At 54.2% G+C, this 16,116-nt stretch overlaps 3 protein-coding genes across 3 annotated transcripts; 2 read left to right on the top strand and 1 right to left on the bottom strand.

Moving 5' to 3' along the window:
• Positions 1-1,478: 1,478 nt before the first annotated feature.
• On the bottom strand, positions 1,479-6,405 carry EIF1AD (eukaryotic translation initiation factor 1A domain containing). Its single transcript, XM_003993653.6, has 6 exons — positions 6,204-6,405; positions 4,649-4,828; positions 4,394-4,502; positions 4,184-4,292; positions 3,965-4,015; positions 1,479-3,465 (listed from the first exon to the last, which is right to left on the bottom strand). The coding sequence occupies exons 2-6, from the start codon at positions 4,733-4,735 to the stop codon at positions 3,321-3,323; spliced, it is 501 nt and encodes a 166-aa protein (XP_003993702.1). The 5' UTR covers positions 4,736-4,828; positions 6,204-6,405; the 3' UTR covers positions 1,479-3,320.
• Positions 6,406-6,743: 338 nt separating this feature from the next.
• BANF1 (BAF nuclear assembly factor 1) lies at positions 6,744-8,490 on the top strand. Its single transcript, XM_003993654.6, has 3 exons — positions 6,744-6,884; positions 7,588-7,725; positions 7,959-8,490. The coding sequence occupies exons 2-3, from the start codon at positions 7,603-7,605 to the stop codon at positions 8,103-8,105; spliced, it is 270 nt and encodes an 89-aa protein (XP_003993703.1). The 5' UTR covers positions 6,744-6,884; positions 7,588-7,602; the 3' UTR covers positions 8,106-8,490.
• A 5,867-nt stretch (positions 8,491-14,357) lies between these two features.
• Positions 14,358-15,754, top strand: CST6 (cystatin E/M). The gene is made up of 3 exons (XM_003993727.5): positions 14,358-14,624; positions 15,106-15,231; positions 15,572-15,754. The coding sequence occupies exons 1-3, from the start codon at positions 14,385-14,387 to the stop codon at positions 15,656-15,658; spliced, it is 453 nt and encodes a 150-aa protein (XP_003993776.1). The 5' UTR covers positions 14,358-14,384; the 3' UTR covers positions 15,659-15,754.
• The last annotated feature ends 362 nt before the right edge of the window (positions 15,755-16,116 follow it).

Genomic DNA, 16,116 nt, shown 5'->3' on the forward strand with positions numbered 1-16,116 from the left:
ACCGGAGCTTCCTGCAGAAAACAACGGTAGGGAGAAAGAGATTCGTCCACCTACAGAAGCAGAGGTAATCCAAGAAACAAAGGAGAGTCCTAACGAAATCATGCCGGACCTGGATCAGCTCTGCCTAGAGCTGTATTCTTAGACCTCTGTCAACGAGCCCTGGTTTGCTTCTGCTAGTTGGAGTTAGATTTTGTCGCTTATAAGAAAGTCCAAAATGATGCCCGAACAGCTTAAATACACATGAAATACGACTCGCAAAATATAAACTGCCAAAACGGACTCAAGGATAGAAAACCTGAATAAAATGGCACAGAATTAAAAAGCAAAGATCTACCCCTTAAAAAGGAACCAAACAGAGATATTTTTAGAAACAAAGCCTACCAAACTTTGAGGCAACAAATTACTCCTGTTCTACAAATTATTGCAGAACAAAGAAAAAGATAAAGATTAAACATCTCCAAATCCATTCTACAAGGCTAGCATAATGCTGTTATCAAAATGGAACAGCGACATCATTAAAACAAAAAGTGAAATTGGCCCAGAAGTAGATATAAAAATCCTAAAGAAATGGAACAAATCCTCTAAAACTAAACAGGGCTTACAAGCAAACCCAAGGACAGCAGCACAGTAATAAAATGAAGACTTTTGGTTAACTCAGTAGATAGCAAAATCCATCACTGTTAAATAAAGGGTAAAAACCTTCAGCAAGCTGGGAACAGAAGGAAACATTTTCAGCCTAATGGAGTTTATCTAGCAGAAACTTAGAGCAGGAACTGTGTGAGGACACATGAGAACCATTCCCACTGGGAGAAAAACAAGGATGCCACCCAGCGTTACACTGGAGGTCCTGATCCCTGTAACCCCTAAAGAAAAAAGAGTGTCAAGGATAAAACTACCGCCAGCGGGACATGACTGGACTACCCAGAAAGCCAAGAGAATTAACTGAAAAACCACGAGAACCGAAGAATTCAGGGGCGTCTGGGTGGCACAGCCTGTTAAGTGTCATGATCTCATGGCTCACCAGTTAAGATAGCGCTTTTCTCCAAATTGAGCTAGGAGATTTATTCACTTATTAATGTTTGAGAGAGAGAGAGAGAGAATGAGCAGAGGAGGAGCACAGAGAGCAGGAGACCCAGAATCTGAAGCAGGCTCTGGGCTCTGAGCTATCAGCACACAGCCCAACGTGGGGCTCGAACTCATGAACCGTGAGATCATGACCTGAAGTCAGACACTTAACTGACTGAGCCACCCAGGCACCCCTCAAGCTAGATTTAAAACCCTGCCAATGAAAATCTCAAGAGGATTTTTAAGTGGAAATTAACAAGTTCCTTTTAGAGTTCTTATGTAAGAGAAAATACGAAATTTTCAAGGAATAGTAAGGCAGAGAGGAGGGAGCTATGAGATTATTAATCCTGCCATAAAACGTGGTAGGTGCACATACATCAACAGATTAGAAATTCCGAAAGGAGACCCATAAATACGCAGGAATTTCGTTTATTTTAAAAAGATACCTTAAATCTGTGAAGAATGACCCCTTCAGTAGATGGTATACAGATGACTATCCCTTTAGCAAAAGTCACTTCCCATAAAAAATAAATTTCAGCCAAGTTCAATATACACACACATACATATCCTTAACTCACCTGAAGTTTATTTTTTGTACACACAAACACATACACATGTATACGTTTAAAGCTCTACTAAGATACTATAAAGGAAAGTGAACAAGAAGCAGATAAATGAAGCAGTAGCTGGAGAGGACGTGGGAACAGCGACAGGTGTTTCAGGCTGTTTTGGATGAGAGAGTCTACAGCATGTTCGATGCTAACACATCCAGCAGAAAGGATGACAAAAACCAAAACTTCCATACAGTCCTTGAGCAGGAGGACAGACAAGCTCCAAAGCACAACAGAAAAGGTTTTAGTCCCACTGGATTACAAGGGGAAATTAGAGACAAGACAATCCATGAGCACATTTGTACGCTTGGTAACGGAGAGGTGAGAGTTCCCTCCAAAGGCTATGATTTAATGAAGTGCGTGGTCAACACCTAAGAGGAGAAGGAGGAATTGGCAGACAACGTAAAAGTTGTGAAATACAACATCCCAGAGAAGATCTGCTAGGCAGTGCTGAGTGTCCACTTGAGGTTTTGTTAATCATGAATTTAAGGTAGAACTAGTGAGCTAGGTTGGCTGTTTTCTCTAGCAGTTACTTGAGCATAAGCAGAGAGGTAAACGGGTTGGCCAGGGTTAGGTTTTACTAGATGAACACAGTGGAGGGAAACAAGGCAGCGGGAGGGTATAGGAAAGTGGAGATAGGAGAGTAACAGTAAGAAGGGAAAGGAACGGGGTGGGGGGGTGGGGGGAGGCCTGCAGATAAAGATAAAGAGGAGGTAGTTGAGCAAGCAAGCGAGAAAGCCAGGAGGTGGTGACTGCACAGATGTATGAATTCAAGAAGGGCAATTCCTACCAATGGCAGGGACCCAGGGAGGACCGAAGACACAGGCAGCAGGCCTGAAGTGGAAGACAAAGAAGTAGGGGGCCACATACAGTGTTGAAGAGACCCACCCCCAGGAGGTAGAAGCAGGACGACAGAAGCAGGAACAGAAGACTCTAAGCCAGGGGGTAAACTCTTCAACGTCTGAACAGTGATTAGGTCAAGGCCAATAATGAAGAGGGAGTGTATGGCCAGAATTCTGAGCTTTAAAGGACAAGTGGGATGGTTTGCAAGAGGGCTGAGGAGTAATGGTCTGTGTAGCCACAAGGCCGCCACCAGGCATAGGATGTACACTGCAGCACAGAGGTGGGCATTCCTGCAGTCGTGGTGACTGGCACGCCAGGAAAACAGCTTACGAGGCACTATAAAATTTGTCCTGAGTGTCTCTTAGAGGCGGAGGCACTAGATCCTTCCGCCGTGCTCCTGAATGCCTGACTCGGTATTACTTGCCAGCAGGCAACAGAGAAGGATTGCTCCCAGTTAGTAAATACATGCATGAAGGCACAGCACAGGGCCTGGCGCTTACTGAGTGCCCAGTGAGAATCTAGGAAAGGTTCCAGCCATTTCCATTTCCTGCCCGTTTAGGACCTGCACCAAGGAGCAGTCTGTAACTTCACGAATCCCTCCTCCCTCCAGAGAGCCACTCAGACACCAGCACAAGTCGTCACCCACCAGGGGTTTAATTCTCCTTGAGCAGAAGGTCAGTTCAGAGAGGGGCCCTGCCTTGTCCCCCATCCAGAGGGGGAAGATCTGCAGAGCACCCCAGGAATGTCTGAGCTCAGAGGAGCCAATCCTAGTCTCTGGGCAAGAGAAGCGGGTCGAGGGACTCAGGCTGCCTCTTCCTCTTCGCTCTCCTCCTCGCTCTCATGATACTGTCTGCGATTGGTGTTAACAAAGAGGTCAGAATCATCTTCAGAGCTGGACTCTTCTCCTGATGACTGTGGCTCCACTGGGAGTTCTGGCGGAGTCTGTCTGCATGGGGGAAAGGGACAGGGTTAACCCAATGCCTTCTGGAAAAACTAGACTGGCAATCAAGGAGCCCCATAAAAAGGAGGGCATAAGGCCAAGAAATATTGTCTAAAGACTGCCTCCCACCTCACATCAAAAGTCTGCAAGAACCACTGGTTTTAATAAGGAGTCCAATCACCAACACTCAATGGACTCACACTACATACCAAGTGCTATACTAACCAATTTTACAAGCATTAACTCCTTTAATCCTCACAAAGCTCCCATCTTACAGGCGGGGAAATCCAAGCCTAAGAGATGAAGTAACCTGCTTAAACCATTCATTTACAAGTGGTATTGCCATGATTTTAACCCCAGGCATCTGACTTTCAAGCCACACTCACAACCACATATTCTGGAGCTCTCACCAGGGACTCTACACAGATAGAAAGAAGGTCTCTATTTTCCCGTCAAGTCTCCAAGGCCTTAGCCCCTATTTTCTGTCCTAAGGCTTGTTCCTCACCTGTTCCTACTGTTGTTGTGCTTCTCAGCCACTTCTGAGAAGGCCTCAGGCCTGTACCAAGAGAAGAACCAGGGTCAGAAAAGACAGAAAAATCTATCAGCAAAAAAGCTGTTTCCAGCTGTCCCTGCCTGGGATGCCATCTTCCCTCCCCCACCTCCACAGCTAGGAAGTCAATATCCCCCAAAATGAGACAGGCAGTGACCAAGGGGACCACCCTACCAGAGCCCTTCCTTCTGCAGAGAGCGCACATGGTCTTTGCAGAGCACAAAGGAGATCTCAGCCTTCACTTTTTCTCCCTCTTCAATCGGGTCAACAATGAGAAAGTCGCCTGCAGGTAAGACAGGAGAAAAGACACAATAAATCCTGCTTGCAGCGGGGGAAACCAAGCCCTCAGGAAACAGTTGTCTCCTACAGGGCTACCTCTCTCACCTCTCTTGATCCAGATGTTCTTCCGGTATTTGGAGGGCATGCTCACCAGGAAGCGCTGCCCCTGGGCTGTCTCCACCTCATGCAGATTGTTCCCTGGGGTCCTGAGTACCTGGTCCAAGAGAGACCAAGAACCAGTCAGCCTCATCAGCCAGCTCAAATACTCAGCGAGCTGTGCTGCACCTTACCGCCGTGCTAGGGGTCCAAGGGGAGTAGAAGGATGGGGAGGCAGAGCCGCTTATGCCCAGCGCCACTCACCCTCACGATCTGCTGCTGGTCAGAGGGCACCATATGCTCCCCCAGCACCTCCTTCACCACATGCTTCCTCTTGGTGGCCTGAGACATGCTGGGGCCCGTCCCAGGGGGGTGAGGGATGGGAAGACTGTCAACTCCTCCTCCCAGGTTTCTTCGATGGCAAGTTCAGAACCCAGGACTGTTCTGAAGATGGAGAAAGACCTTTTACTGACGAGTGACCATGTCCTGGTTAAGAACATGACCTTTAAAATCTAACTACTAAGGTTCAAATTATATCTTGGCTATGTCCCAGCTGTTCAACTTCCCTAGTTTCAGAGAAAAATAGCTAACTCTGATCACCATTAGTAGAACAAAATAAGGCAAGCAAAGCACTTAGCACAGCATATGGCACATAAAAACAACTGACTGGGGTGCTTGTGTGGCTCAGTAGATTAAGTGTGCAACTCTTGAGATCGTCTAAGGTCCTCATCTCGCAGCTGTGAGATCAAGCCGGGAGTCTGGCTCTGTGCTGAGCGTGGAGTCTGCTTGGGATTCAATCTCTCTCTCTCTCTAAATAAACATTCTATTTATTTACTTATTTATTTAGGAGTCTGCTTGGGATTCATTCTCTCTCTAAATAAACATTTAATTAATTATGTATGTATGTATGTATGTATGTATGTATGTATGTATGTATGTTTATTTACTTTTAAAACCGAGAGAGGGGCGCCTGGGTGGCGCAGTCGGTTAAGCGTCCGACTTCAGCCAGGTCACGATCTCGCGGTCCGTGAGTTCCAGCCCCGGGTCGGGCTCTGGGCTGATGGCTCAGAGCCTGGAGCCTGTTTCCGATTCTGTGTCTCCCTCTCTCTCTGCCCCTCCCCCGTTCGTGCTCTGTCTCTCTCTGTCCCAAAAATAAATAAACGTTGGAAAAAAAAAAAAAACCCGAGAGAGACAGAGCACGAGCAAGAGAGAGGCAGGGAGAGAAGACACAAAGTCTGAAGCAGGCTCCAGGCTCCCAGCTGTCAGCACAGAGCCCCGCCGCAGGGCTCGAACTCGGGGACCGCAAGATCATGACCTGAGCCAAAGTTGTACGCTCCACCGACTGAGCCATGCAGGCGCCCCCGGAAATAAACATTTTAAGTAAACATTTTTAAATAAATATAAAAAACCCCCTCCTGTTACCACATGTGCTGGCACAATCAGAAACTAAATACATGTCCTACAGAAATAAGTCATTCCAGCAACCGCCCGGGGAAGGAGTGTGTGAGGACCTAACTGTATGTTCCTCAACACATCCGTACATCCCTAGCACAGCCACACAACACAGATGCTCAATCTTTCAACACACTATAGTCAGAGACCGATGGTCCGAGCCAGGAACAAGTTCATAAAAGGTCGGGTAAGCCGGCTGGGTCTGCGGCATCTGATTTCTGACTTGGGTACTGAGAAGACAGGACTCGTTCCACCAAGGCTGAAGGTTTCCAAAGGAAACTCCAAAGTGTCACCTCTAGCTGCTGTCCCCTGCCCTCCTCCCTCCCTCTCCTGGAGGAAAGACGCTGAGAGCGAGACCCACACTTACTCTCTGGCCTTCGTCTCCCACGGGCGCTGCCCGAACGACCTCGTTCTCCAGGACGCTGAGAGCAGTTCGCCCACGGCTCACTTCGCAGCTAAGCCAACGAAGGCACAGAAAAGGGGCCTGCCGGCGGTCACGACGATGGCGTGGACATATACTCAGGTCCCCCGCGCCTCTGACTTCTAGCCGACTGCTCCAAGCCCAGTGACGACGAGGACTACGCGAGCCCTCCGGGGTCGGATCCTTCCGAGCACCGTACTTCCGGTGCTACCGCGGAAGCCTCCTGGCTACCCTCCCCCGCCTCGTCCGTCTCTTTAACTCTTCCCACCGCCAGGTCAGCCGAGGCTAAGTTTTTAAGTTCCCGATGCGTGCAGCGGGGAATGGAGTTTTCTCCGACGCCCCAGCTTCCTGAGACCGGACATACTGCCCGAGAAGCGAGACCACAGAAGGCAGCCGGGCTTCCCGAGAGGCAACCCGAAAGCCAAGCCTACTAAAGGCGCCACTGAGGTCGAGGGCGCCTCACCTCTATGGCTCGAGGCGGCTAGAAGTGCCCAATTCGGAGTTTTTTTTCACAGGCGGCTCTTGAGGCGACCCGGAAGCGGAAGTGGAAGAAAGTTCTAGTGGGTTGAGGTATCGCTCGGAGCAGCCGGGTGGCGGGAGGAGCCGTTACGGGAGCGGGAGCTGCCGGTGAGCGCTAGCTGCGGAGCACGGCCGGAGCCGGAGGCGGGAGGAGGCGCGGGGAGGAGGGGTGGAGAGGAGCCCGAGCGCTGGAGCGGCCTAGAGGATGCGCCTTCGGAGAGGGCTCGGCCGCCGGCCGGGGAGAGGGCGGGGCGGGGCGCGGCGGCGCGTGGAGGGGGCGGGGCGGCGCGCGTGGGGCGGGGCCGGAGGGCGGGGCGGGAGCGCGTGCGTGGACCCCGCAGCGCGGGAGGAGCAGGTGCGCGCGCTCCGGCCAGCGCGTTCGCTCTGTGAGCGGCGTGCGCGGGCGAGTGGGGGCAGAGCGACCCTTCGTTGGCTTTTCGGCCCAGGGGAGCCGCTCCTGGCGGGGTCAGTGCCTTCTTAGCCCAGCCAAGGTCACACAGGGAGTGACAGCTCAGGGAGGGCCCCGGCCACCGACTCTGGGAATCTTCCCGCTGCCCCGAGTGCGCCACCTGTGAGGGCAGGAGAGTTTTTCCTCCTGGGCAGCGCTAAAACCCAGATCCCGCAGGGAAAGGTTCTTTTGCCTGGCGGGGAAAACACTCTTCTTGGACCCCGGTTCTCTCCTCCGTGAAAGGAGGAGGATCGGGTTAGCCGCCGCAATGGCTGGTTTCGCGTTCTCTTACTAGAACAGGGCCCCTGGGCCCTTGGGAGTTCCCGGTTTTCAGCCCTAACTCCCTTTTCTTGGGATTCCTAGATTAAGCTGATCAAGATGACAACCTCCCAAAAGCACCGAGACTTCGTGGCAGAGCCCATGGGGGAAAAGCCAGTGGGGAGCCTGGCCGGGATTGGTGAAGTCTTGGGCAAGAAGCTGGAGGAAAGGGGCTTTGACAAGGTGCGGGGTGACTGCATGCATCTGGGGGTGGGGGGGCGTGGGTAGGGCAGACTGCCATGTTTCCTGGCAGTTAGGGGTGAGGAAAGCGAGAGTAACTGCTGGGGGTGGACAGTGGTGTGTGATCTGACGGGGTAGCCGGAGCCTGTCGGACCTGCCAGCCTCGCGTGCTTTGAAGCCGCAGTAGTGGCCTTCGAGCACTGAGCAGCTTGCCCTTTACTTTGCCCGTTGTGCAGGCCTACGTGGTCCTTGGCCAGTTCCTGGTGCTAAAGAAAGATGAAGATCTCTTCCGGGAATGGCTGAAGGACACGTGCGGTGCCAATGCCAAGCAGTCCCGGGACTGCTTCGGGTGCCTTCGGGAGTGGTGCGACGCCTTCTTGTGAGGCTCTCCGGGGAGCCCCCAGCCCCTGGCCCCAGCATGGAGTCTCCAGAGTTTGCAGCCGCGTGGGGACTCCTCCCCTGTCCTCTACAAAGGAAGAGATTGTGGTTGTACTCCACCTGCAATGTACTCCAAGGTCTTTTGGGAGTTCCCTCCCCTCACCATTTCAACTTTTTGAAATTCTCGCCCTTGCATGCATTTCCCTTCTCCTTCCCCTGCCGATTTCATGTCAGCAATTACCAGCTTCTCCGAGCGGATTCCAGGCCCTTCCCTGACCCCCACTCCCACCCCCACCTCTGGTCTGTTTTATGCTATTTGGCTCTTTTTTGGCAAAACAGTCACTGTCCTTGTAAAGTTTTTTAAATCAATAAAGTCAGTGGCCTTCCTGACTGGGCTTTGTGCGTTGAAAAGCAGGTGGGCTGGGACTTCCCCACGGACTGACCAGGTCTGCGACACTCCTTATCAGCGCAGATCGAAACTGGCGGCTTCCTTCCTACCCGGGAGGGTAGCCACCCTAGCCACGTAGGCCTCAGCCAGGTGCTTTGGCGTGTCCCTTAGTAACCTGGCAGGGAGTGTGGGCTGATATCTCCCTGGGATCTGGGTGGGCTGTGATGTTCCAGATGTCATCCGAGTCAACATCTGGGCTAGGCAGCACCTGGTGGAAAAGTCAGTGGGAGTCCAGGGTACCGGGAAGAGGGTGAATCAGATGTAGGTAAGAGTTCACCTGCCAATCATCGGGTGCTTTCCTGGCCTTTGGGAGGAGTGGCCAGGCCTCTGGCTCTCTGAGGGAGGTTAGGGAGCCAGAACATGGACATCACAACTACGCGGGCTTGAGTGAGTTATACTTTTGTGGGGTATATTTTTGTCCTGGTCTTTGTCGAACGCTCAGTGTTAACCAGGCCCGCAGCTAAGATCTTTGCAAACATATTTTTCTCCCCTGGTAAGAGGTCATTGTTTTTTCTTTTGTAGGTGAGGAAACCAGAGGCTCAGAGAGACTGAGTAATTTGACCATGGACTTCCTGCTCGGAAGTTGCCAGATTGGCCCTCAAAATGTAGCTCAAAACCCACGTACCTGAGGGCCCTTTGTTCCCTGGTCACGTCACTTGGCCTCTCCAAGCCTCTGTTTTCCCACTTGGCAAATGAGGTGGTTGTAAGGATCAGGTATAACGCTAGCTGTGTGGCACCCAGCCCTGCTTGGCTTTGTTTCTTTCCCCGGACCACTAATGAGGAACTCCTTGCTTGCAGACTTCTCCCCGCAGGACTTACAGTCTGGTGAGGGGAGCGTGACAGGTATTAAATGCAAAAAATTGGGATACTGTGTGAAGGTTCTCGTGATCCCGGGGAAGGGAAAAGTGAAGGAAAAGTTGAGAAACTCGACTCCGCTAATAGCAACTTTGTCTGAAGTACCAAAGAGAGTGGCAGGGCTACCCCAGGGTGGGAAAGGATACGGGCCACACACATAACACGACAGGGCTGCATCCAGAGAACTTGACTATGATGAAGACGAAGCAGACAAGACAGAAAAAGAGTAAAAGACTTGAATGGCAGCCATGAAAGGAATACCCCAAATGGCAGATAAGCTTAGGAAAAGGTGCTCGATCACAGGAGTCGGAAACGCAAATGAGGAGCCGTTGTCCACTCCCTGGCCAAAATTCCAAAGTCAAACAATACTAAGTGCTGATGAGGGAGTGAAGCAACAGTTTCCATCCAGCTGGTGGGAGTGTGAATTGGTATGAGCCCTTGGGGAAACAGTTGGGCGTTTTCTAGTAAAACTAAAGATAAGACCCATCCTGTGACCCTGCACGTCTGCTCCCGGGGCCACTGCCAAGGACTCTCGCATATCCGCACCTGAATGCGTGTTGACCGCAGCTTCATTTATAACAACCCCCAACTGGACCGACCGTAATGGCCGTCGGTACCAGTGAACGTGAACAAATGACAGGTGAACCGAGCGCCCAAAATGTCAAATGCCGTGATGCCGTTCACGTAAAGTTAAGTGGATCCCTGCTCAGGGATCCCTGTATAGGTGGTAAGACTCTAGAAAAAAGACGAGGAAATGCTTATCGTAAAAGTCAATAGCAGAAGCGGAGTAGTTCCCTTTGGGGGAAGGAGGTGTGAGGAGCGGGGGGCTTGGGGGCGGGGGTGGCGATACAGGCCTCGACTGATTTGTTAACACATACGTACTGTGGGCTTTTTCGGTATAAGCTACATCTCAGAACAGTGGAAGGATAAAAAGGAAACCAAAAGTAAGGCCCCAGGCATAGAGCAATTATGTGATTACTTGGAAAACAGGATGGTTATTGGCCGGGGTAAGGGGTGAGTGCGGGGCTGGGTCTGGAAAGTGAGCAGCCCTCCTGGAAGGGCACCAGGTGGCCAGAGCAGGGCCCAGCTTGTGTCACAGACCACTTTCTGGGAGGACGCCAGTCTGACTCCCAGACCGCGGTGGTAATTCAGGCCGTCCGTGGAGTTTCAGGCTAAGTTTCAGATGTTTTCCTGGATGGGTCCAGGGTCACCTCAGAGTCCCCTCAGCCTCAACCCTTTGCGGTGTGACACTGCCACACGGGCCTGGGGTGCTCAGGCAGGGGCTCGGCAGGGCCATGCCCTCCCCCTACCTCAATCCTGACGCTGCCAGATGGCTGCTGACGCTCGGGAGGCAGTGGAGACTCCCTCCTCCCCCACAACACCCTTCCCATGGCTCCTGCCCATGCCGGTTGGCAGGTCTTGCCGCTCGTGGTTCTGGCAAGGGGGCCCGCCCAGCAGAAGCTCGTGGGCCACACTGCCCGCTCTGCTTCCTCCTCACCCACAGTCTCGTGGGCCCTTCCCTGCCTCACCCACAGTCTTTGTCTCTGAAGCGGCTGGGACCTGCTGTCTCACCTCTCACTTGGGGCTCAGGCAGCGTCTGTGACACGTTAAAGGTCGAAACCCTTTATCTGGGTCCCTTGGTGCATCCCACACAAGTTCCTGGTTCAGTCCTGGAGCAGCAGGAGACAGAAGGCATCTAGAATGTACTTTGTGACAGGGTGGCTTCAGAGATCCAGCCCCAACTTAGCCTGCAGGACATAGGGACCAAGGCCTGTAATGTTGGAGAAAGCAGACCTGAGTGGGGACGGGTAGGAGGTCATCTAAATGTCAACCCAAACTGCTCAACAGGATGTGCCCGGCCAGGGGGCATGGGTGGGCACGGGAGTCAGCAGATACTGCCCCCTGTTCCTCCCTCCCCTGCGGTACCCAGCCAGAGCTTGACCCGCTCGGCCACTCTAGTTATGAGTACTCAGATGTGGCCAGAGCTTGGGGTGAACCCAACTTCCACGCTCTGGAGTCCGGAAGGGGTCCTGCTGTCCCCGGAGGGATATGGGAGGCTACAGGATGAACCCCAGCCTGAGACACACCTCCCCACTCTGGCCCAGTAGCAGCCCAGACGGTGTGAAAGGCTCAGAGGATACGTTCTTGCCTATCAACCCCCTTCCCCGTTGCCCACACCCCCTCAGGGACCCAAGGCTCTTTCTACTGTCACTCATGGCCTCGACTGCTGACAGCCTGAAGGAGCCAGCCAGACCCTCCTCTGAACCAGGGCCTCCTCGACTTGCCGTGTGACCTGGGGCCAGCTGCTCACTGTTCTGAGCCTGACTTCTCTCCTCTGTCACCTGGTATAGGTTGGTAAAGGTTCAACCAGCTAATGAACCTGAAGCCCCGGGCACTCTGGGGCACTCCTCCACCGATGGGAGCTTCCTGGATCTCAGCTTTCTTTGCCTTAACGTCTCTTTTCCCAGAGGTGCTTAGGGCAAGGGGAGCGAAGCCCTGGGGGAGGGAATATCCGTGGCCCAACTGGAAGTCCAGGGAAGAGGGTTCTGGGGGCAGCACCGAGGCCCCGAGTAGCCCGATCCCAGGGTGAAGATGTCGAGAGCCCACCCTGGTCAGCAAGACCCATCGGCCAGAGGCAAGAGGGTGGTGCCACGGGCAACCTGGATTGGGATCCCTGGGCCACAGCAAAAATGAAGACTGTGCCCTGTGGCCGGTAGGGAGGGCCAACCCCGAGCTCACACCTGGCCCGTGCCTCCTTCTGGAAGCCAGAGTGGTCCCGACAGGATGGAGCCCAGGCCGAGGGCTCTTCTCCAGATGAGACCCAGCCCTGGGAAAATCCTTTTGGGGTCCGCCTGCCTCCAGGGAGCCTCCGCCTACACAGCAGACCTCATATCCCCGTGGAGACGTGGGACTCACGTCCAGGACTCACGCACCAGGACGCTGGCACGCACCGGGCTCCACCCCTGACACTTTTCCTTTGACCTCCCCCATTTCTCCCTAGTAAAACGGCTTCCGCAGAGCAGTTATGAGGATGAGAGTGTGTCGAGGCCCCGGTGCAAGGCCCGGCACACACCAGAAGCCCAGCAATTGTTACTTAGCCTTCCCCATCCCTCTTTTCCCACCAAGACACCGCTTCTAGCTGTGTGACCCTAGACAAATGACCTGAGCTCTCTGATTCACTTTCTTCATCTGAAAAACAAGCTCGATGCTTACTACCTAAGAGTGCTTGGGATAGACCAGTGGGTGAAAGATCTTCGGAGACTGTTAGGTTGTGGTGCAACCTGTAGTACTCATTCGCACCGGTGCAAAGGAGTGAGGGGGAGGGTAGGGGCCAGCGAGCTAGGAACCCACCGGCCCTTGGTGGGTCAGAGACGAGGCCTTGGCTAGTTTCCCAAGGAGCTGTTGGAGGTAAGTGTGGCCATGGCTGAGCTCCAAGTAATGGCAGAGCGGGACCGGGAGAGCCTGGGGAGGCTCCTGGCCCCCTGGGGCTGCCTCTCCCTCCTCTGCCCTGAGCCTCTTACTCCACCCCCTCCCAGGTTCTCTCAGGTTGGGTTTCTGCCTCATTAAGCCACAAGTGAGCCGGCTCTCCCACAAACGGGCATCTGTCCCTTTAAGGCAGACACCTGAGCCTACCCTGTGACTGTGTGACTGTTCCTTGGAATCCCAGATTGGTTTTCACAGCTGGGCTGAGGGGGTGGGGAGCAGCTGGTCTGGGTCTCCCTGGGAGGACATCACGGCCCTTCCTGGCCCTGGGATTCTGCGACCGACGAGGAATTCTACCTGCTCGTAATATTCACCATCGTAATAACCCCCAGCGGTTCGTCAGGTACTATAACCCACTACCCCTTTCAAGCCCCAAGCGAGATCCCTGGAGGCCCTAAGCACTAACAAGATCTTCGTGCCCCAGAGCATAATGCACCCCTACCCCCCACAACTCGTGATTAAAAGTACAAGCTACACTGACCTCTAAAACACAAATAAGGAAGTCCACCAAGATTCAGACTTTTCCCGTGTTAGCTGCTTCAGTGCTGTTCATTGATTACCAGATTTTTCTAAAAAAAACTCCTAGTGCCCTATTTGGCTGCTACCTCCAGCACGCACAGTTTACCTATGGGTGGCCCAGTCCCGGGTGTTAATGCCAGTGTAACCTTAGCAGGTAAGAGTGGTCACCTATCCTCGATGATGACACAGAGGCCTTGGGAGGCCATGGGACTTGTCCAAGTCACCAGTCAGTAAACGGCAGAGCTGGTACGACACACACCCCTCTTTCTGGCCCGTCTTCATCTTTTGGGCTCAGCGTGGTCTGAGAGCGCAGATTTGAGTTCGACTGCCTGGGCTCAAAAGCCAGCATCATCACTTACTATTTACTAGCTGACATCCTGGGGCAAATCAGTTCTCCCCTCTGCGTCCTGTGGCTCGCTGTGTAAGGTGGAAACATTACCAATTCCCATTTCATGCTGGCCGGGAGGGTCAAACGGTGCCCAGCTCAGTGCACTGGTCTCCTTTCCTATCATATTTATAGGACCAGGGCTTCTCCAAACACTTTGCCTGTTGAGTTCTCACAGCAACCCATTTTACAGAGAGGGAAACTGAGGCACTGAGCGATTAAGGCATTCCTTCCAGGTTACACAGGTAGCAAACGGTGGCAATAGTAAGACCTCGCCAATGGTTGTCGGTATTTCATGCCGGCTGAGCTTTCCATGAAACTGTTTGAATGGTGGCACTTGCCGGGGACTGTCACGGTCCTTTCCCTCACGAACTGGGTGTGTCCCTGGAGGGCAGGGCAGCATCGCGGGGGACACAGGTGTGCTGGGGCCACGGACTGCCCCCTTTGGCGCGAGGACGGCGGCCTCTCAGATCGCCCAGGCTCCCATCCCTCCCAGGCTCTGCCTCTGCCGCGGGGTGGGCGGGGCGGGCGGGGCCGCTAGCCTATAAAAACGGCGCGCCCCCGAGGGCCTGACACTGACGACCGACCGTGGCCATGGCGCCCCCGAGCCTCTCGCGGGCCCTGGGCCTGGGCCTGCTCGCGCTCTGCCTCCTGGCGCTGCCCGGTGACGCCCGTGCCCGCCCGGCGGAACGCAGAGTCGGAGAACGCCAGAACCTGTCACTCAGTGACCCGCAGGTGCAGAAGGCAGCGCAGGCGGCCGTGGCCAGCTACAACATGGGCAGCAACAGCCTCTACTACTTCCGCGACACCAGGATCCTCAAGGCCCAGAGTCAGGTGTGGACGGGCAGGCGGGTCAGGGGCGAGAGGCAGCCTCCCACCAGGCCAGCAGGGCTTTCAGCCGGTGGCCAGGTCGAGGGGGTGCCACAGAGAGTAATAGGGACATTTTCATACGATGTAGTTTTTAAATCGGATTAATGCCAAGAATTCATTATGAACGACCTATCCAGCTTTCGGTGGACGGGATCCAGCCCTGTCTCACTAGCCTCACGGTAGCCCCCGCCCTGAGGGGCGGACTGGGGAGAGGGGAGTGAGGGAGATGGGGCGGTGGGCTTCAGGACATGTGCACACCTGGGTCTCAGCTTCCTGTGTGGCCCGGGCCTCCGCCCCTCTCCCCAGGGGTCGCCACCAGAACTTCCCCATCCAGGGTCTGAATCCCGAGGCCCAGCCCAGCATGCCGAATGTGGAGAGAGGGGAGAGGTCTGGGTCTGGGGTAGTTTTCCGGTGCCCCTCACCCGCTCCTGCTCTCCCTCCCCAGCTGGTGGCCGGCATCAAGTACTACCTGACCCTGGAGATGGGGAGCACAGCCTGCCGGAAGAACGTGGCCACCGGAGATGGCGTAGATGTCACTACCTGCCCCCTGGCCACAGGCGTGCAGGAGGAGGTAACAGCCCCGCACCCCACTGCCCAGCACCCAAGGCCCTCGATTGTCCGGCCCGAACTGGTCTGGTTGGCCAGGCTGATGTCTGGCTGAACCTGTCCCTGTCACCTGGATGACTCACTCACCAGGCCAGGGTGGGGTACAGAGAGGAGGAGACTGGGGCTTCTCCCTCACAGGAGCGGGCTAGCAAGATCTGGGATCTGGTCCCAGCCATCTGAGTCATTGTCCCTTTGGGCCAGTGACCGCCGCTCTCGAACCCCAGAGCACAGCGTCGCAGGCTGAGGATGGCAGTTGCCAGGGGTCAGGCCTGGGGCCCCACCCACCTCTCCTTCTCTCCCTGCAGAAACTGCGCTGTGACTTCGAGATCCTGGTGGTCCCCTGGCAGAATTCCTCCCAACTTCTAAAGCATAACTGTGTGACCATAACCTAGACCCCTTCAGGCACGGGAACCGGAGGGAGCAGGTGCAGCGTGGAAGGCACACATCCATGGATGTATCTGTCACAATAAAGTGCTGCCGGCTTCTCACATTGGACTCTCCTGAGTGCTTCACTCCCCGCCGCCCAGGACTCAGAGTTCCCCGCCTGTGACAATCCCATACCCGCACATGGGCCAGAGATGGCAGAATCCCCACAGGCCATGAGACCTTGAGGGCAGGGACAGTGGCTTTCAAGTATACGCTGTGGGCTATACGCCAGAGGGACTCCCCAGTGCTTTGCCCCAGGCAAGACTCCTGGAAGGGGACGGACAGGAAGCCCCAAGGGGACCGAGGTCACATCTGCCCACAGGAGGGATGAGGGGACAGAGGCAATTTGATGTCGTTTAAAGAAAACGGAACTGCAACACTTTATGCACAACTGCATATGTGGCTACCATTCGTCCTCACTGTA

The sequence above is a fragment of the Felis catus genome, chromosome D1 (assembly GCF_018350175.1).
Source record: "Felis catus isolate Fca126 chromosome D1, F.catus_Fca126_mat1.0, whole genome shotgun sequence".
In the NCBI taxonomy this organism is placed as follows: Eukaryota; Metazoa; Chordata; class Mammalia; order Carnivora; family Felidae; genus Felis; species Felis catus.